Genomic DNA, 21,509 nt, shown 5'->3' on the forward strand with positions numbered 1-21,509 from the left:
CTCTCTCTCTCTCTCTCTCTCAAGATATATACTATAAAAATACACAATTTAAAAAAAGGGGTTTTATTTAAAAAATTTAAAGTGACCTTGCCCTGATCTTAGCGACGCTACTCAAAGTCAAACCAATAATATCATCTTATGTCCTCTTCAAAGTCTCAAAACTTTTGTCTGAAACATTTTTCCCTAAATTGCACTGTTTAAGAAATATTTGAGGTGATCAATTAAAATGGGATACCCTCTGTATAAAATTTTTGAAATATTGATAAATTTAAGATAATTATTTATTAAATTATTAATATATTATTAAAATTGCTTTTAGACTTCAACTAAATATTCGAATGTAATAAAAATGCAGAGAACAATTTCGCGACAAAAGAATTAAAACGATTTTTGTAAGTAATCGTATGTTTATACTCTATAGGAGCGTGTAAATCGAGATAATCGCGTGATTTTTATTTAAAAGCGCTATAAAAGCAGCCACTCGCGAATCAGAGGAGCATAAACATCGCGGGCAATTGGCGTTGAGTTACCTCGTTAGATTTATCCTACGCTCTTGTTCTCCTCTTTCTCCGCGGTCCCTCGTCATCCTTTCCACTCCTCCCCGCTTCGTACACAGATTTGATTCTCTCCCGTTGCGTTAACTCGGGATATTACCTCGATTCTGTCGGAGAAATTCGGGATGTTGTAGAGGGGAGATGGCGGGGTAGTAGCGATAAGAATGGTTCGTTTCACAATTTTCGCCGCGTAAACGCATGTTTCTCAATACAAAGTTGAGCGGTGAAATTCAAGCTGTATGTATACATATGTACTCTCCTTAATCGCTCGAAATTTTAGTCACTTGAAACATCCAACATGTTACATTGTTAAGTGGAAGCATAGACTCTTTGCATAACGCATAATGCATCAGGTATAAAAAATTAATTAATCCTTTATTTAATAAAAAGAGAAGAAATAAAAGACTTTAATTGGTTTATTTTCTTATGTATTATGGGTTATGCGTTATGCAAGAGTGTATGTCGCGAGTTTCAGTTGTAACACAAAGAATATTGACATGTATGTACTGCAGAAAACTATCATGCGTCAATTGCATTTCTCGCGGTATTTTGGCGAAAAAAATATGATAGTGTGAGTTTTGCGGAGATTTTGATCAATTCCGAGTACAGGTTAACAGATATATGTCAAAATCATCGTGATATTGCGTTTATGTATATGTATATGATATTAAGACGAACATTGTTATGATGATATTGAAACACTCACTATAATACTATTTTTACTTTGTAATAATCGCGAAATATACAGAATGATTCGAATTTGATTTCGCTATCTGTCGCGGTGGGTTTTATAACTGATTCTACGATCCAAAGTTATCGACCGCAGCGCATGGTGCAGTATGCTTGAAACATTGTGGTACACTAAGAAGAGTGAGCATATTTAAGTATATAGACTCATATGTATTATTTATTATATATAACTTATGAATTATTATAATTATTATATAAATATATGAGAGCGAGTAATTAAATATTGCACCCTTCCAAAAATCTATTATTAGCCAATTTATTACTAAAAGACAATAATTAATTATTAAAGTTATTAAAATTTAAGGTACTAAAAAAGTAAAAAAGTACCTTAAATTTGATTGAACAACAGTGCTTTTAGTATTTAAATAAGCATTAATTAATTTTGTATTTAAAATAAGTAATCGATTATTGTCTGTATATATATATATATACATATATATTTAGCTGTGAAAAAAAAAAGAACGACAAAATAAACATATAGAGCTCTAAATAAACACATACAAATGGTACATATAATTAAACACATACTTGACGATGATTGTGCATCAATTGTATTTAGTGCAGCAGTATTTCGATGACAATAACCCAAATAAGATTTCAATCGATATCGCGGAATTTAGAACATTCTAAATCGAATCATTAATTATCGAAATGGCGATATTCGAAATAATAACACTGTTCGAAAAAATTTGATCATTTTTTTCCAATGCAAAAATGTGAATAGTCATTTCTGACATATTTTTGCTTGTTAAACATCAGTCCGTTAATAAAAATTAACTAGCACGTTACAATTTTGAAAAAATTAACTTTGAAAATTTTACGATAATGTAGCACTAGTATTAATTAAATTTTTTTCTTATTAATGTCGCGCGATTAAGTATCAACTTTTATTTTGCAATTTTCGCAATAGTTAATGAGATATTAATTTCTAAAGATTGCTAGTAAAATTGACACGTAAAACAATTTTAAGATATTTTAAGAGTTTTAAGTTTTTTAAGAGCTGTCTCTCTCAATTTTAAATATTCTTATTGGGTAAAAAAGATACAAGAATTGCAAAATACAGTGGGCTTTTCAACTCACAATTAGTTTAATCTGCTCTACCTGTCCACAAACGGTGTGTCAAAAATTTAAAATATCCTGTATATGAAAATAATTTCATCAAAACTATAATATTTCTACATTAATATATCTTAAAAACAAAAACTCATATCGAAATGACAAAATACATTTTAAAATTGATACTTTTGCAAGGCATTAGTGAAACATAAAAAGATTTAATACTATATACAATGTCATGAAAACCTTCATAGTCGCTATTGTTTATTCTTTGATGTCATTTTTCTCAAATGATGACATCATAGCCGAATTTTGTCAATTAATTTGCATTCGGCAGACAAAAATATGTCGAAAATGATTATTCACATTTGTATTGCTATATCGAAACAATATATAAGAGACAACTGGTATTAGACAGTATAATTATTATATACATATAATTATCTCGAGACGAACACTTATAATTAATTCTGAGGTACTCGCTATAATTCTTTTCGTAGTGCAAGATATTTACTTTTAGATTATAATAATCGTGAAAGATTTAGAATCATTTGAATTCTACTTCAAAATGGATTATGAGCCTCGCGGCGCGTTCCGTAACTGACTACGCAATCCAAAGTTATCGGATTAAATATATGTATATATAGTGCAGTAGATGCGTTCTCAAAATATCAAAACGAAATACCAACCAGGCTGCTAAATGCAAAGTAACGAGAGAACATTACATTAATTATAATTTTTTCTATCTATATCTCAATAATGTAACTGTTACATACAACATGCGTTATATGTTATGGTTACGTTTATGTTATTAAATAGAACATTGTTTTACTTTGTAGTTAACGAGAAGTTAATTGGATGCGTTCTTGTTTAATTTTACTTAATATGAAATATAAATATATTCTTAAGATATTTATAACTTAGGAAAAAAGGGAGGAGAGATGAGAAGAAACAAGTGGAAGAGATAAAAAAGTACACAGAAAATACGTATAACGCTAAAACATGAAAAATTGCTGTTTAATGCAAAAGTGATTTAAAATTTAAAATGTTTCGATATAGATATTAGAATTAGTCAAAGATAGCGAATCATTTAATGCAAATATATAATTAAATATAATTAAATTATAATCTCTTTAGCGATTTAGCTGGATCTTAGCTGCTTGTATATACTTCCGTGTGAATTTATTATATTACATATATGTAGATTTAAATTACGCGTCGAAATTTTTCGGTCTTGAAACGCAAAAATTTTACTAAACTACCACGACAGTAATATTACGAGTTAAATTGACTATTCGATGTATTTATTTACAGATTTTAATATGTTATTTAAACAATGTTAAGATCGTTCTTAGATGTTTCAAGAGCATCGAATTATTAAATTACTAGTCATAGTAAAGTTTGCATTTTAAGACCGACTTAACATATACAAATTCACACGGAATTATATAAGCACCTAAGATTCTACTACACCATTGAAAGTATTATTTTCTTTTGGTTGCATTCTCACATGTACCTATGAGATTTAATATTTAATACAAAATATAATTATTAAGATTAATTACGTACATATTATATGTAATGATTATTGTGCAGCATTTTGTTGTATTTGAACGAAAAAAAAACTTTATAAAATATACAAAAATAATTCTATCGTGATAAACAACTCGGTCTGGCGTATAATATTATAATTGTATACGATGTTTTAATACCTTTTTCACATTTGCGATAATTTTTCACGCGCAAGAATCACTTTAGCCAATAACAACAGATAAATGACGCAGCAACTTGAACGAGACTTTGCGATTTACCATGACATGCTACGTAATTGACTATGACGTGAAGTTTATATAGGATCAACATGAATGTGTATCGGAACTGTTGACGCGAACTATAAATCGCAAATATTAATTATATCATATAAATAATATGCCGCGGATGTTTTACGACTAAATATTAATAAATAAGTCTGGAAACTGACAGAAAAATGTTTGATATTTGTGACTATAATTACATAATAAAATAATTATAACGAAGAGCTTCATTTTTTACTACTATAAAATGTAAGTAATAACAATTATACATATATACATATGTATATACACATATACATATATTGAAATTAGTAACGATAAGAAGAGCTACAAGCTAAAACAACTTATTATAGTTTAATTGAACAATAAACGCAATTTATATACAAATAACGTTTCAACACCGATCAGGTCATTATCAATTAATATCTATAAATACAATTGTAAAAGTTGGTAAATCTTGAAAGTATAAATATACGTACAAGGATATGTTTAACATAACGTAAAATGCAAAAAGTGATTGACCATATCACATCGCGTTCTTATTGTATATAAAGTCCTATCTATAGAGAGAGAATGAATACGGCCAATTGTTATTTTTTCTCTAAAACAGAAACGAGAAAATTTTCACGTACTATATATATGTATACTGTGTATGTAGTATGTATATATACACACATACGTACAAAAAAATTTTCACTTTTCCCATTTTCGCCCTAAAGAAAAAGTTACTTGATTAATCCCTAAACGATTTTGCGCAAATACGTGAAAATGTATATATGCGTACGTGCAAAAAAAAAAACGATATCGAAAAAAACGGTATATTCTCTCTGCATTCTCTTATTATTAAGATGCCGCGTGATTTATTCGCGTGTATGTATGTATGTACATGTTTGCTTCGTGCGACTACAGGGCAAATTTCAGCAAATTTCAGCAAATTTCATAAAATTTTCTGAATATGACGGTTTTAGCGGTTTTAAGCCGTGCGCCGCGCTGCATTCGCTGTTTCTGAAAGCGCCGACACGACACGCCGACATAGCACAGTACTGCGTCGAATGTCGTGTATGCAGAGGTAAATTGTTTGTAGATGTGGTACACACTCTTAGCAATTCCAAGTTATTATCTACGTTTTACGAAACATTTCAGACAAAATGTCTTATCAATTGTATAGAAATACAACATTAGGAAACACGCTGCAAGAGAGCCTTGATGAGTTGATACAGGTGAATACATAATGTTGTTAATACATAGGTTAGATTTAGCATTTTAGGCGGTATATAAAGAAAAAATAATTTGTTTCAAGTGAACGATAATATAATTTACGCTAGCTAAGTTTATCATTTACATATGAGGAGCAGACTTTCAAAATGCGTTTTGTTCGAAATTTATAATTTTCAGAAAACGAGAAAGAGAAAGCCACAAGCAAATTACGTGTCTTACAGAAAATAACAATTTGTCAATCAGAAAGACGTAAAATGTTAAACACAATTGCTAAACTATTTCTAATAATGTTAAACAAATGCATTTTGTTTGTTTTTAGTTAAAGGACATAATACACTTTGAATGTTTATACTTTTTTCAGCATATAAATGGATGGTGGAAAAATACTTTCAGAACATTGTAGTGTAGCTTAAAATATAAGTCTTGCAAAACACTGAACATCTCTAATTCAAAAAATAAAATTTGGTTAAAATATGCAATCTGCTCCTTATATAAAAAATTTCATTTACATTATAAAATTAAAAAGATAATAAGTAACTCTTGCAATAGATACTGATTCATCTATTCTTTATACAATTAAAATCATATTTGTACTGTATCTAATAATGAGATGATATATATTCCAGTATGGACAAATAACACCACAGCTTGCAATAAAGGTGTTACTACAATTTGATAAAGCTATTAATCAAGCTCTTGCAACAAGAGTTAAATCAAGACTTACATTTAAGGTAAATTTCTTCAGTATTTGTATAATTTGTTTAGCTTGACTTTATTATATTCAGAGAGTCTGATTTAAATGAATTAACTTATTATACAGGCTGGCAAATTAAACACATATAGATTTTGTGATAATGTGTGGACTTTTATGCTAAATGATGTTGAATTTCGTGAGGTTCAGGAGGTTGCGATAGTAGATAAAGTAAAAATTGTTGCTTGTGATGGAAAAAGTAAGTATTTATGCTAACAAAAATATGGCATAATATATTTATTTCATAACTCAAATTAATTATTGAACAAGCAATAATTTATAGTTATTTATCATATTGTTTATTAGTTTTATACTGTTCAGAAGAAATTTTTATAATATAAATATTTTTTTCAGCATTGGATGCAGATGGAGCAACAAAACGATAACAAATTTAGCATCTTATATATGCATGGGAAATCTTTCTTTACACTGTTAAAATAATTTTGTGATAAATTACAAAACAAATAAGTTAAAGTAATGTAAAAATAGGTATATGTGTGTGTGTGTGTGTGTATACATACTTCTTCCCAGTAAACATTAACTACCGGAAACTATATAGTAATATATATTAAAAATATATAATTTTTTATAACTGGATGAAACCAATACTTAACTTGCATGATAACAATACTTTTACTTGCCTATTTACATATACAAGAATTTAATATCTTGTTAAAAGTTTCTATGTAAATTTGAACATAAATTCAAAAAGGGCATTATTATTATTATTAATATATGGACAGGTGTTAAGATTATTTTATAAATTATATCATATGAAGAATGATGGAAAAGACGAGAATGTATGATTAACTTACAATAATTTATTAATAAGTAAATACATTAAGTTCGTTATAAAAAGTAATGTACCTATACTTGTTATTGTAAGTACTGTGCTTTCTCTGATATTTCTATTATGTGGCATGGAGTTCAATAAATAAAGCACGACTATATTCAGAATATATTGACCATCCAGAAAGAAGCAAGGTACAATATTAATGATTGCCAACCCTGCTGAAAATACTGTAATATATTTACAAAGTAGCGCAAAGGACTCGGGTAATTCAGGATACAAGAAAGAATATTTTGGCACCCAATCCGATACGTCAACAGTCCTATAAATGTCTGCTGGATGACCCAAGAATAATACATCCTTGCCCATTTTTCTCTTTATGTGTATAATCTGCAATTTTAAATCGTTTAAAATTGTTAAAAAAAAGTAACAATTTCGAAAATATATTTATAATATAGAGAATAAATTATATTTTCTGTTTCTACCCACTTTTGTGATATTGTCTAAAGAAGGTTTCATACAATGAGTATCATGAGATAAACACTCGTGACTAGCTTGACAGAAATTTTGTGACTGATTAAGCATTGCCCTTACTGAAAGGCAAGAATGCGGAGGTAAGTGAAGAGGAGCAGTTTGTGGTCCTTCAATATATTCAAAACACAGATTGCCATTTATTTCACTGTCAGTTGTACAGCAATTCACAGCACCGTTCGTTTTTTGTTTAGCTGGCACTGACTCATCATAATCCTACAAAATAACAGATATAATAAAGTTATTATATAATAATTGAAATTAACAATAATACAAATACTAGACGCTAAACAAAATGAAATCATGATGTAAATATTTCTTAAGGGGATCCTTAAGCAGTCTGTATTACCGACTAAATCGTATAATTTTTGCATCGTAAATACTTACACATAGAAGTATTTACGATACAAAAATTATACGATTTAGTCGGTAATACAGACTGCTTAAGGATCTCCTTAAGGAAAATACCTGAACAAATGACTGTTTAACACAATAGCCAGGAGCAGAATGTTGTACTGCTTGCAACATACAATCGTACCAATCCTCACTATGCTTTACAGGACAATTATTTAATTTGTATATTACATCATATTCCAAAAGACCAGTTGGTCCTAATACAGGTGAATTCTACGAAAAAATATAATAAAAGAAGTATATTTTAATAGAATATCTTTTTGTTACTTACAGGTAAAATAGTTTTTACATAAACCCCAGAGCCAATATTATAAAGTGGTGCCCATAGCCACGTAGAAAAAACAAGAATTGCTGCAACTATTGTAGCAAGAATGATATTATGCCAAATTCCTGCACATGCAATACGTAGCTGATTTCTTAATGGCAATGCGACCAATTGTTCATTGCTTATATGTACGTAAGCTATTGGAATGGTGAAAACAATCACAATTCCTAAACCAAACAACTGCACATCCTCTCTTGCCGCAGCAAGGGCATGTCCTAATTCATGAAATATACTACATATTGCTAGTGTTATTACATAATAGCCAATTTCGTTGAAAGGAATATCCACACCTGGTAACTAAAACATAAAATTATGAAATTAAATTACACAAAAAAGAGATTAATGAAAAATTTTTTAAACCTATATTGTACTAGAATTAAGTAGTTATATTAATATCACATTCTAATGTATTAATATAATAAAATGTATAAAGCATATAAACTAGTTTTTAGCTAAATCGCAGTCTTTTCACATCTATAAAATCTCTTATATAGTAAAGATTATTTAAAAATATCTAATCTCCTTACATATCTTTATTTCTATAACTATACCATAGGTTCCAATATAGCTCCTGAGCTAGTATCGCTTGAGGATCCAGCTAGCCACATGTTAAATGTCATCTTCAAAATAATGATTACAGCTATCGGCAAGAGTATAATGCTTATAATGATACCAGCATTGAACCAAGCGATCCAAAACCTGGAGCAATCCAGTCCCAATTTTATTATTTTGCGATTAAAAGCAGTTGTAAACCATTTTACTCTCAATATCTGTATCTCCAGACCAGTATTTTCCAGGAAGTAGAGATATGGAAAATGTGAACAGGACTAAAAAACATATCACAAGTTATCCTTACCATAATAAACTTATATATAATCTATATTACTAAATTGAAATTAATGACATGAATTTTATAACGGAAAATGTAGATATTAATAACATCTAATAATTTCTTGAGTCCAGAGAAACTTCGCTGATGTATCATAAACATAATTTTGTTTTAAAGGGTCTTTGCATCTAGCAAGAGTAAAAAAACATCATAGATAATTGTACATAAGATAATTGTACGATTTACCTTAAAAAGCATATCAAAAAAGAATAGTGAGCAATGTATCAAGGCTATCGCAATTAACACGCTCAAAGCATCCATTTTTCAGTTTATTTCAGTTTGGATCTTGGATGCCGGTCTCTCATAACTACCTACATCGCTGTATTTCACTTAAATGTATTGAAAGTCACGCACACAAGCACCAATCCTCATAGCATGCAAGCACCCTTTTTCTCTCCTACATTCTCTTAGATGTTAATATATGGTCAACAACAGTTGCAAAGGTTCTTTATCTGCTGAACGCAGCGATTAAAATTTTAATTTACTAATTGGATAAATGCTAAAGCCCATGGCACATACAAACCGTAAAGCCGTAATCACACTAGCGATTGCGCGATTGTGATTGAGGATTACTTCTCAACCAATCGGAACAAAGCAATCGGTGACTGCTTTGCTCTGATTGGTTGAAAAGTAATCGTCAATCACAATCGCTCAATCGCTAGTGTGATTACGACTTAAGGCCGTAAAACGTGATCAGTAGGCGAATTGGCCAATCACAGTAGAGACCGTAAGGCCGGTAGCGAATCCAATGTTATGCGTGGTCTACAATGGCAGTAGTAGTAGTGAATGAGACTGTAATGTAGGATTCACACTGCGTCCGACATCCGACGTCCGATATCCAATAGGAGAGCTTATTTTCTTGATATATAGCTAACAATATTTTGTAACAAGCTCTGCTATTGGATATCGTACCGTCGTACTTCGGATGTCGTACGCAGTGTGAATCCTACATAAAAGTAAGAAATTGACCAATCACGGTCGATTATTCTTCTCACATTCGACTGTGATTAGTCAATTTCTTACTTCTACAGTCTCATCCACTACTGCTACTGCCATTATAGACCACGCATTACGATTTCCTTAAGCCAGAAACACAGAGAAAAACGTAAGACCGTAAGACGAATCAGTAAGGAAATCGTAACACTGGATTCGCTACCGACCTTACGGTCTCTACTGTGATTGGCCAATTCGCTTACTGATTACGTTTTACAGCCTTAAGCGGGTAGCACAGACTTTTGCATAACGCATAAAGCATGTGCATAAGGAATTTCATTGGTCCATTTTCTTATGCATGAGTCAATGGACCAATCAAATTCTTTATGTATATGGTTTATGCGTTATGCAAAAGTCTGTGCTCCCCGCTTTACGTTTTTGTATGTGCCATGGACTTAAACACAATGCGAGGGAATAGCGATAGCGATAAGATTCAACCTATCAAAAATGCGTATTCCGGTGTATTCAATTTCTGATAAGTTGAAACTTATCGCTATCGCTATTCCCTCGCATTGTGTTTAGGGCTATAAAGGAACAGAGAACAGAGAATAAGAATTTCAACCTATCAGAAATCATGTACTATGGAATACGCACTGTTTATTCCACAGTAGTCTATTCCACAGTATATAGACCTGTTCTTTTTATCGAACTGGTGCACAGAGTGCAATAAGTTGAAATAAAACAGATATACGTTTGTTTCATTTCAACTTATTGCATTGTATGTGTATCAGTTTAGTCAGTGCAGGCAAAAAGAACAGGCCTTATGACTTCTGATAGATCGAAATTCTTAGGCCGGTATTCATAGTCAGTTCTTAAATTCAAGAATGTCTTAAGTTCAGTCTTGAGGAGTTACGAACCAATCAGAAGGCCGCTTTAGCATCTTAAGACTAGAGTCCTAGTTCAGGGACTCTACTTAATAGCGTTTTCCACTGGGAAAACTGGTGCAGCACTAGTGCCGTGCTACCCAATCAGCATACCATATTTAAGAAATATTTTTTAAATATGGTATGCTGATTGGGTAGCACGGCGCTAGTGCTGCACCAGTTTTCCCAGTGGAAAACGCTATAAGACTAGAGTCATCTAGGACTCTACTTAAGACATACTTAAGACAGGCTTAAAATAAGAACCGACTATTAGCGTTTTCGAATCGAGTGGGACCCGGGTCGGTTAACCCATGTTTAACCTAAAAATATCATGATCTCGTCCAATCAGAAATCGAAATAGAGCATGTGACGTCAAAGATCCGACCCGGTCGGGTTCAAATCCGCTCCATTCGAAAACGCTATATGAATACCGGCCTTATTTTCTGTTTTCTGTTTCTTTTATTTTGCGTAGTTTCTTACTTTCTGGTTTCCTAGATGCTAGACTAGGGGCCTCTTTCACCAACGCCGATTAACTTAATTGACGATTAGTCCATTGGAATTGACCAATCGCGTCTGTCGTCAAAATTAAATGTTAAATGCGATTGGTCAATTCCAATGGACTAATCGTCGATTAACTTAATCGGCGTTGGTGAAAGAGGCCCTAGGTGCGATTCAAGATGTGATTCAAGATAATAGACTAGTACCTGATAGGTTAAAAATCTTAATATTTATTCCCGTCCCTTAATATTTGTTCTCTTGTGCGCAGGCCTTAATAGAAACAGAATTGTGAACTCGACATCTCCACATATCTTGAGGCGTCTTTCCATGCGTTTATTGGTTGATAGGTGTCACTTTCATACTGATCGTGTTAAATTTTTTATCACCTAACGTATATTTACAATCAAATATTGCTCCGTATGCGACGCGACAGTATTTTTAGTATATGTGTATATACAATATATAACATGTCAGATCTTGTAGAGAATCAAGTTCAATTGCTGCTTGCCGGTCAAGCATTAGAAAGTGACATATGCAATGTACATACTCTTGCAAGTGATACAACAGGTATGTCTAACGTCTTCGCATTGCAAATACTGCATACTTTCATAATGTTCTTATAAGAGAGATGCAGAATCTTCTTTCTTTCTATCTTCTAAAAAGAGAAAAATTTGGTATAACACATATACATTATAGGTTCAAAATCAGGTCAATTAACAGCACACATTCCTATTTGTCTGAAAACAGTGACGTACATAGTTGCTGCTGTTGTCATAAATGATCAAGGCGAAGTGTTAATGATGCAAGAAGCAAAAGTTTCTTGTACTGGAAAATGGTACTTACCAGCCGGTAGAGTAGAGAAGAATGAAAATCTTATAAGTGCTGTGAAGAGAGAAGTCTTAGAAGAGACAGGTCTGGTGATAGAGCCAACAACTCTGATATTAGTAGAATGCGCAAATGGTACATGGTTTCGTTTTGTTTTTACCGGGGATATAATCGGCGGTACTCTAAAGACACCTGATCAGGCAAATGAGGAATCGCTACAAGCATGCTGGTTACGAAACATAGATGACTTGCCATTAAGGTCTAACGATATAATATATCTCTTAGACCGAGGCAAAAGTTACATTTCAAATAAAACTGTTCCCCAACATCCTCATTTGATGCCTGTGACCAAATCACACACGAAATTATCGTTGAGATTAATAGTTACATCTAAGAAAAGAGCGACGTAAGTATTATACAATGTGTGTGTGTTGTATCTAATAGAATTACAATTATATTGTTATGTAGTATATTTATAACGTAATTATTTTTATATTAATATTTGTATAAATTTTGTTATAACAGGAATAGATTACATGTGTTATCTGATACTGAACAATATAATCCACCAATTTGTGAACTTAATCCAAATCGTAGTTTACTGTCTACTTTGCATAGCTTCATGACTGTGAGTATATTAGAGAAGCATTTTATGCTTCTTTAATATTTATATAGAAATATAAATATTAATGAATATTATTAAGTATCAAATATGTACAATATATTGCATATATATGTATATATATTATATAAAAATATATATATATATATATATATATATTAAAAAGTTCTTAGAACTAAAAAATTTGATCATGTTGCAAAAACATTTTTTTGCATTAATAATATGTTACATATAAATTATTCACAAAATAGATCCATTTACCATATATGTGTAATTTATATTTGAGAAAAACATAATTGGAAGATTTTGTTATAAAGTATATATTTAGGCTTCTTTTTTTTAGGAAATATTTGGAAACGATGTACCACAGCATAAACCACACGGTTTATTGTCTATAGAATTTAGCGGTGGACAAGAAGGTGATGGTCTGTGCTTAACATTACTGGTATCCTTTAAGTTACCATTGGAAGACGTGCCTATAATCGGGAAATATATTTGGCACGAGCTTTCTGAAAATGTAGCAGACTCTCTTGCAATCCGTCTGCCACGAAACATGACTGTCCCTTTGAAGGTCGTACGTTAATTGCAATACAAATGTTTTATTAAGCTATTATTTTGTTTGATGAAAATGAATGGTATATAATATGCAGTAATTTTTGTACTAAAATCAGTTTATAATGTTAACATTGGCTGTGTTCCAAAATTGTTTGCTAGCGCTGGCAGCACTGTCAACACCGTTCCAAAAATCATTGTAGCATACTGTGGCAGTGCTGCGAGAGAGCAAAGACATCACTAATTTTGTCATCACTTCCTGCTGCGGTTATCGAGGTGAGGCAGCTACAGCACAAAAATCATGGAAAAGATGGTTGAGTTAGTTTTAATTGACACTGTAATACCGAATATAAAATTAATGTTTCGATAGAAGATGCTGAGAAAGCAAAAAGTAGAATCAAGTGCTAACTTTATAATAGTTTCAAATAAGAATTTTTTCTGTATGGTTCTCTCAATACTTCTAGATTATTTATTTTTTTTCATCACGTCGCTACACGCTTAAGCCTTGTGTCCACAATGCTAGAAATCGGTCCGAGATCTCGGATGAAGAAAGAATTAACAAATCACATTTGAACAATTTGGTCACATGACCAATGTAATTGGTCAATTTTTCCTTTATTCGAGATCTCGGACCGATTTCTAGTATCGTGGACACGAGGCTTAAGGGTGCAAACCCATGCAGCGGAATAGCGTAACGCGGAACGAGAGCAGAACCAATCACGAGATTCTCTAGAAACACGGAATGCTTGTTATTGGTTCTGCTCTCGTTCCGCGTTACGTTATTCCGCTGCATGGGTTTGCACCCTAATAACACTGAAAATATCGTTTCAAAATGAAAGCTGCGTTTGCATGAAAAGTTTGCTTACTAAAAATGCAACGCTATTGGTAGCATGCACTTTTGGGTGTGTTCCGATATAGACTGCCAGTGCTGGCAGTACTGAAAAATCGTTCCATTGGCTGCGTTCAGCAGAAAAAAGCAGCTTTGCAACTGTTGTAAAATTCTTGAATATGATTGGCTTATACATTTAGATCTAATGAGGAAGTAAGGGCAAGACCAATCATATTAAAGAATTTTGCAACAGTTGCAAAGCTGGTTCCTCTGCTGAACGCAGCCATTATTAGTGCGCAGCGCACTGCGACAGTAAACAAATACGGCACCAAACATACCACGTGACCATAGTTCCCTCCTCGCTAAATGGCTTCATCCCCCGCAGTTATTGCTCCGTCCTGTTATTCCTATGTCCATGACATACACGCAGCACTGGTAATCAATTTTGGAACACAGCTATTGTACCTTAGTAACCCTAGTTACCCCTATACCAATGACTTTATAACAAATATTAACAACAAATATATGAGAGATAATGGTCGCGTTCAGTAGACTCAACTGTTGCGGAGCGGATCCGTGAACGCTCACTGCTATTAGATGATCTAAAAGAATATACCAATAGTAGTGAGCGCTCACGGATCCGCTCCGCAACAGTTGAGTCTGCTGAACGTGACCAATAATGGCTGCGTTCCGTTTTAGGCATATGCGCGCATTTTATATAGTGAGCGTCACGTATACTATAGGGGAATGCGCGCATATGCGTAAAACGGAACGCAGCCAATATTCCAACTTCTTATGTAATATAAGTAAGCTATATATAATAATGTTATTATATTTAGCTTACTTTTATATACATGTATATAGGGTGAGACATTTTAAATATATCATCGCCTTAGGCAAATATCTCAGAAACTGAAGAGAGATACAAGAAATAGTTTTATATAAAAGTTGTAGATTTTCTTAGGGGAAAGATGGAAATAACGGATTTTGGATAGGGTACATTACCAAGTTTCTGAGATATTCGCCTGAGGCAATTAAAATGACTCACCCTGTATATATCTACACATGTTTATACTTTATGTTTATGACAAGAAACTAAAGTATTAATCATAGAATAATGTAGTAACACATCAAATGGGATTAAATTTTTCTTCTTAAAAGTTTAATCTGTTCTCACAGACTAATTATAAATTTTAATGTATTAAGCGATATAATAATAGTATAAAAATCTCACAGTATATTTATTATATATATATATATATATGAAATACAAATTTTATAATTTAAATTATAGATTGTATACATATGCATAATATACATATAATTGTAGATATGAAAAGAAATAATTAAAGCCAAGTTTATAATGTTTAAAAATTTATTATTGAATATTACATAAAAAATATTTAGAATTGTTAAATAGATTTGAAATTTTATATTTGCATGTATGCGATTAAAAGTTACAGTCTAACATATCTTGTTTGTGCAAATTGTACCGTTTTTAATCAACATGTACTGTGTGTGTGTGTGTATATATATATATATAAAATGTAAAAAATCCAAGTAAAGATAATTTATTGAAATAATGTAATAATAAGAAATAAATATAAAAGTAAGGCTAATAAAGAAATTAACGAAAAATTTATATCACTATTAGATATCATTTCAAATTGCACATATGAGCTTAAAGTAAGATTTAAATTATATTTTTATTATTTTTATACATGTTATACTTTGCATACTTAAAATATATAATAATAATTTCAATGACTTACTTCATTTAAGGGTTATTTAAGCCTGATATTATTAATTATAACATACTTGTATAAACACAAATAATTGAATGAGAAATATATAGACCATGTTGTTTATACAAATACATGATAGATATTTTTTAAATAAAAATATTGTTTCTACTGTCCTCTTATATCCTATTTTAGTAACTCAAAAACATCACAGATCATTATAATCATGTATTATTTTATCTGAAATAAATCTACAGAAAACACGCGTTTATAATTTTATATACATATAGTAACGTTATATTTAGGAAGACTACCATATAACTACACAAAGGTATGAAAATGAAAGCTATTTTCTGCCTTTGTCGGTAAAAAATTGCTTGTTTGCAAGTAGAGCATTGAATAAAAAAATACCAAGGATATTTTAAGAAATTCCTAATGTGCAGGATATTGTATGTAATTTATTACAAATCACATTAGAAAACTTGTTAATAAAGATCTCTTAAAATGAAAAAGATTAATTTTACATTTTGGAAAGATCATACGTAATAGATACATTCTTTCTTATTATTAAGGCATCAAGAATTGGAAATTTTCAATTTTATTTAGTTATTGACAGTATCAACTTGTAACAAATTATATGACTCATCCTGCATAATAATAATAGTGTATATCTTCAACTAGAAGTAGATGTTAATCTTCCTATTGTATTTAATACAGTATCTTCTGTACTTTCATTTTTAATAGGAACCACATTACTAGTATTATGCATTAATTTAATGTCATCATTGAGCGTTAAAGATACATTATTTAAATAATTTGAAGAAGCGGTAGTGTTAACATCTGTAGTACTAGTATGTAGTATATGCTTTTGATTGTTTTCACAATCATTTAGATTTGTGTCTGTATTTACAGGATGTTTTTTCATATGAGTTGTTAAATTACCACTGTGATGGAACTCCTTCCCACAAATTTTACAATGAAATGGTTTAATTCCGGAATGTATCCTCTCGTGTATCGATAAGTTACCACTGTGTCTAAATTCTTTACCACACACATTACATTTGTAGGGCTTTACACCCGAATGAGTTCTTAAGTGAGTTGAAAGATTTCCACTATGGCTAAACATTTTTCCACATATCTGACAACCATATGGACGTTCACCAGAATGCGTTCTCATGTGTATAGCCAAGTTTCCACTGTGTGTAAAACACTTTTCACATTGGCTACATTTATATGGTCTGTCTCCATTATGCGTTCTCATATGAATAAATAAATTACTTTTGTGTCCAAATTCCTTGAAGCAAATCTCACATTGGCATTTTAACTTCTTTCCTGTACTAGATTCTGTAGAATTTTTGGATGGCCTCCCAAGACGATTATTTTTTGCAGCAGTCAGTGATTGCGTTGTTAACGTCTGACTAATATTTCCTACATTTTGCAAATCTTGTATAGACTGTGACTGTTTGTTTTCTTGAACTATGACAACATTACTTAGAGGATCACATTGGTTATTTGTCTGTATTTGATTGTTGCCATCTTCTTGATTAACTGAAAGGAATATGCCATTTTGCATATACGATAAATTACCAGCTTCCTAGAACAAAAATGTATGAAACTGAATATAGTAAAATCATGTGTTGAATCATGAAATGCAAGTTGTTCACAATACTGTATATATTTACCTCTGCTTGGAACATAGCCTGTTGATTGTGAATTTCATTTTTCGCAGGGACTTCGTTCGATAACTGTGTTTGTTCCCAAAACTGAGACAATTGACGGTGCTTATATTCAATATCTTGATTGATAAAAGGATACAAGGAACTATCCGAGCTGTTAATTCTATTACTCGCATTTACATCCTCTACGATTGTACATTCATGTTTTATTTGTATAGGACTAAACATCTATAAAATACAGAAAGAATATTATATATTTATATTAGCGCACTACAGTGAAATGCCATATAAGTATCTCCATTTGTTTCTATATAATTAGAAATTATATTTAATGCATTAAAGTCATAATCGAACGATACACTAACACTTTCATTTGAAGAATTGTCAACGAGGGCCTTGGCTTGGACAATATCAATTGCCAAAACTCGTAGTTCTAGTGAATTTGCGTGTCATAATGTATGTGTGTGTGTGTGTGTGTGTGTGTGGGTGTGTGTGTATGATGTGTTCCTACTAAATTAACGCGATAGTACAAACAACGATACAATGAGACATTTTATCAGCTCACATTGCTGACAAGAATTTTTAATTCCTTTGTCCCAAAGCCATTTTTTTTTTTAAAGTAAATATCTGAACGCCACCTAACGAATCAAACGGAAGGAGTAAGCAATGTGCAAACCCATGCAGCGGAATAGCGTTTCGCGGAACGAGAGTAGAACCAATCACGAGATTCTCTAGAAACACGGAATTCTCGTTATTGGTTCTACTCTCATTCCGCGTTACGCTATTCCGCTGCATAGGTTTGCACCCTCAGAACGGCTGTGCCCGAAATTTAGAGGTAAAAAGCGGGGAGCACAGACTTTTGCATAACGCATAAACCATATGCATAAAGAATTTGATTGGTCCATTGACTCATGCATAAGAAAATGGGCCAATGAAATTCCTTATGCACATGCTTTATGCGATATGCAAATGTGCTGCGGCCTTTAAGCCTTTCGCACATGAAATGCATAATAGAACATGAGCATAACATAAAACTGTTGGACCAATAAGCATTCAGCATAAAGTAACCATATTGATCAACATAAGATGCTCATTGGTCCAGAGGTCTTATGTTATGTTTATACACTGTTATGTATTTCATGTGTTTTGGGCATTAAGCGGGGAGTACAGACTTTTGCATAACGCATAATATATAGTGAATAAAAGAATCAACCAATCTGAAGCCCTCCTTTCCTTCTACTTCAACGAAAAGAAATTCTTTGATTAGCTGATTCTCTTATGCACTAGGTATTATACGTTATGCAAAAGCTTGTGTTTGGGCTTTTAAGCGGGGAGCACAGACTTTTGCATAACGCATAATACATATACATAAAGAATTTGATTGGTCCATTGACTCATGCATAAGAAAATGGGCCAATGAAATTCCTTATGCACATGCTTTATGCATTATGCAAAAGTCTGTGCTCCCTGCTTTAGGCCTGTTTTACAATACGTCGTATGACGGCGCCGAATGTCGTGCTGTAAGAAATTAACCAATCATGGTCGATTGTTTTTAACTGTGATTGGCTAATTTCTTACGGCATGACATCCGACGCCGATATACGACGTATTGTAGAACAGGCCTTAAGCCTATCGCACATGAAATGCATAATGCCGGTTCTACATTAAGCCGTTTCTACATTAGTTGCAAGACGATCGCAATTTCGTTGCGACAGCCAATCTCAAGCTTGCATTTTGAAATCAATACTTCAGAATGGCTGTCGCAACAAACTAGCGATTGGCTTGAACTAATGTAGAACCGGCTTTAGTTGCAAGCCGATCGCAAGTTTGTTGCGACAGACAATCTCAAGCTTGCAAACGTTTGTTTCTTATTAATAAACGTTTGTTTCCTTTTAATAAACGTTTGTTTCCTTTTAATAAACGTTTGTTTCCTTTTAATAAACGTTTGTTTCTTTTTAATAAATATTTGTTTCCTTTTAATAAATATTTCTTTCGATTTAAAAAACCATTTTGTAAATCGAACCAAATATTTGTTTCTTTTTAATAAATGTTTGTTTCTTTTTAATAAACATTTGTGTCTTTTTTTAATAAACGTTTGTTACTTTTTAATAAATATTTGTTTTTTATTAATAAACATTTCTTTCGATTTAAAAAACCATTTTGTAAATCGACCCAAATATTTGTTTCTTTTTAATAAACATTTGTTTCTCTTTAATAAACATTTGTTTCACTTTAATAAGTGTTTGTTTCTCTTTAATAAGCGTTTGTTTCTCTTTAATAAGCGCTTGTTTCTCTATAATAAGCGTTTGTTCCTCTTTAATAAGCGTTTGTTTCTCTTTAATAAAGAGTGAATCACATTCTTACATAATACGGAATCTGAATTTAATACAGAAATTTAACGAAGTCGTTTACTATATTTTAATTTATTTTATTATAAAAAATTAATTTTCAGTATATATATATTTATGTATGTTTTATATATACATATTTATGTTCTGACATTCTGTTTTGTATATGTAACCTCAGTCTTTTGCTTAGCGTTATGCAAAAGAGTGATTCTCGCCTTAGACTTTAAATGATTTAACAACTTAAGTTGTTAACGAGAACTATATGAGAATTCTCATATAGTATAACCAGAGAGAAACCTGAGAGTGGCCATGGAGGCCTTTTTCTTGTAATGCTTCTAACTCCCCAAACACTAGCGGCACCAACGTCCATTTTCGAGCTGTGGGAACTACGTACCACGCCCATTTCCGTGACCCGCCTTCTCGCCGATAAAATCGTATCGTTGGAAGTAGACGCGGTTCGGGTCCGTGTTAAATTAGGTAAAAAAGATTTGAAAAGTCGAAAATCGGTACCAAATTTGTAGGTTAGAAATGCGTATCTCGGCATGCTCTATCGAACGGTGGTAACGAGAAAAAACCGATTTTCGATTTCAGTGAAAAGTCGAAAATCGATACCAAATTTGTAGGTTAGAAATGCGTATCTCAGCGTTCTCTATCGAATGGTGGTAATGAGAAAAAACCGATTATCGACTTCAGTGAAAAGTCGAAATTCGATACCAAATTTGTAGGTTAGAAATGCGTATCTCGGCGTTCTCTATGGAATGGTGGTAACGAGAAAAAACCGATTTTCGACTTCGAAGTGAAAAGTCGAAAATCGATTCCAAATTTGTAGGTTAGAAATGCGTATCTCGGCGTTCTCTATCGAATGGTGGTAACGAGAAAAAACCGATTTTCGACTTCAGAAAATCGATACCAAATTTGTAGGTTAGAAAAAAGTCGAAAATGGGTACCAAATTTGAAGGTTAGAAATGCGTATCTCGACATTCTCTATCGAACGGTAGTACCGAGAAAAAACCAATTTTCGACTTCGAAGTGAAAAGTCGAAAATCGATTCCAAATTTGTATGTTAGAAATGCGTACCTCGACATTCTCTATCGAATGCTGGTAACGAGAAAAAACCGATTTTCGACTTCGAAGTGAAAAGTCGAAAATCGATTCCAAGTTTGTAGGTTAGAAATGCGTATCTCGACATTCTCTATCGAATGGTGGTAACGGGAAAAAACCGATTTTCGACTTCGAAGTGAAAAGTCGAAAATCGATTCCAAGTTTGTAGGTTAGAAATGCGTATCTCGACATTCTCTATCGAATGGTGGTAACGAGAAAAAACCGATTTTCGACTTCGAAGTGAAAAGTCGAAAATCGATTCCCAATTTGTAGGTTAGAAATGCGTATCTCGGCGTTCTCTATCGAATGGTCGTAACGAGAAAAAACCGATTTTGGATTTCGGTGAAAAGTCGAAAATCGGTACCAAA

At 32.1% G+C, this 21,509-nt stretch overlaps 4 protein-coding genes across 4 annotated transcripts; 2 read left to right on the forward strand and 2 right to left on the reverse strand.

Annotated features, from left to right (window-relative positions):
- Nucleotides 1-5,229: 5,229 nt before the first annotated feature.
- Nucleotides 5,230-6,762, forward strand: TfIIA-S (general transcription factor IIA subunit 2). The gene is made up of 5 exons (XM_018541604.1): nt 5,230-5,243; nt 5,318-5,394; nt 6,019-6,123; nt 6,213-6,342; nt 6,498-6,762. Exons 2-5 carry the CDS (start codon nt 5,323-5,325, stop codon nt 6,527-6,529), a joined length of 339 nt encoding a protein of 112 aa, XP_018397106.1. The 5' UTR covers nt 5,230-5,243; nt 5,318-5,322; the 3' UTR covers nt 6,530-6,762.
- A 192-nt stretch (nt 6,763-6,954) lies between these two features.
- S2P (membrane-bound transcription factor site-2 protease) lies at nt 6,955-9,354 on the reverse strand. Its single transcript, XM_018541601.1, has 6 exons — nt 9,279-9,354; nt 8,755-9,030; nt 8,150-8,500; nt 7,933-8,091; nt 7,423-7,680; nt 6,955-7,323 (listed from the first exon to the last, which is right to left on the reverse strand). The coding sequence occupies exons 1-6, from the start codon at nt 9,351-9,353 to the stop codon at nt 6,955-6,957; spliced, it is 1,488 nt and encodes a 495-aa protein (XP_018397103.1). The 5' UTR covers nt 9,354.
- A 2,471-nt stretch (nt 9,355-11,825) lies between these two features.
- LOC108775296 (8-oxo-dGDP phosphatase NUDT18) lies at nt 11,826-13,476 on the forward strand. Its single transcript, XM_018541610.1, has 4 exons — nt 11,826-12,013; nt 12,143-12,677; nt 12,797-12,899; nt 13,237-13,476. Exons 1-4 carry the CDS (start codon nt 11,866-11,868, stop codon nt 13,474-13,476), a joined length of 1,026 nt encoding a protein of 341 aa, XP_018397112.1. The 5' UTR covers nt 11,826-11,865.
- Nucleotides 13,477-16,689: 3,213 nt separating this feature from the next.
- On the reverse strand, nt 16,690-18,320 carry LOC108775289 (zinc finger protein 37). The gene is made up of 3 exons (XM_018541602.1): nt 18,058-18,320; nt 17,699-17,920; nt 16,690-17,610 (listed from the first exon to the last, which is right to left on the reverse strand). Exons 2-3 carry the CDS (start codon nt 17,918-17,920, stop codon nt 16,690-16,692), a joined length of 1,143 nt encoding a protein of 380 aa, XP_018397104.1. The 5' UTR covers nt 18,058-18,320.
- Nucleotides 18,321-21,509: the final 3,189 nt, after the last annotated feature.

Source organism: Cyphomyrmex costatus, unplaced genomic scaffold (assembly GCF_001594065.2).
Source record: "Cyphomyrmex costatus isolate MS0001 unplaced genomic scaffold, Ccosl1.0 scaffold296, whole genome shotgun sequence".
Lineage (NCBI taxonomy): Eukaryota > Metazoa > Arthropoda > Insecta > Hymenoptera > Formicidae > Cyphomyrmex > Cyphomyrmex costatus.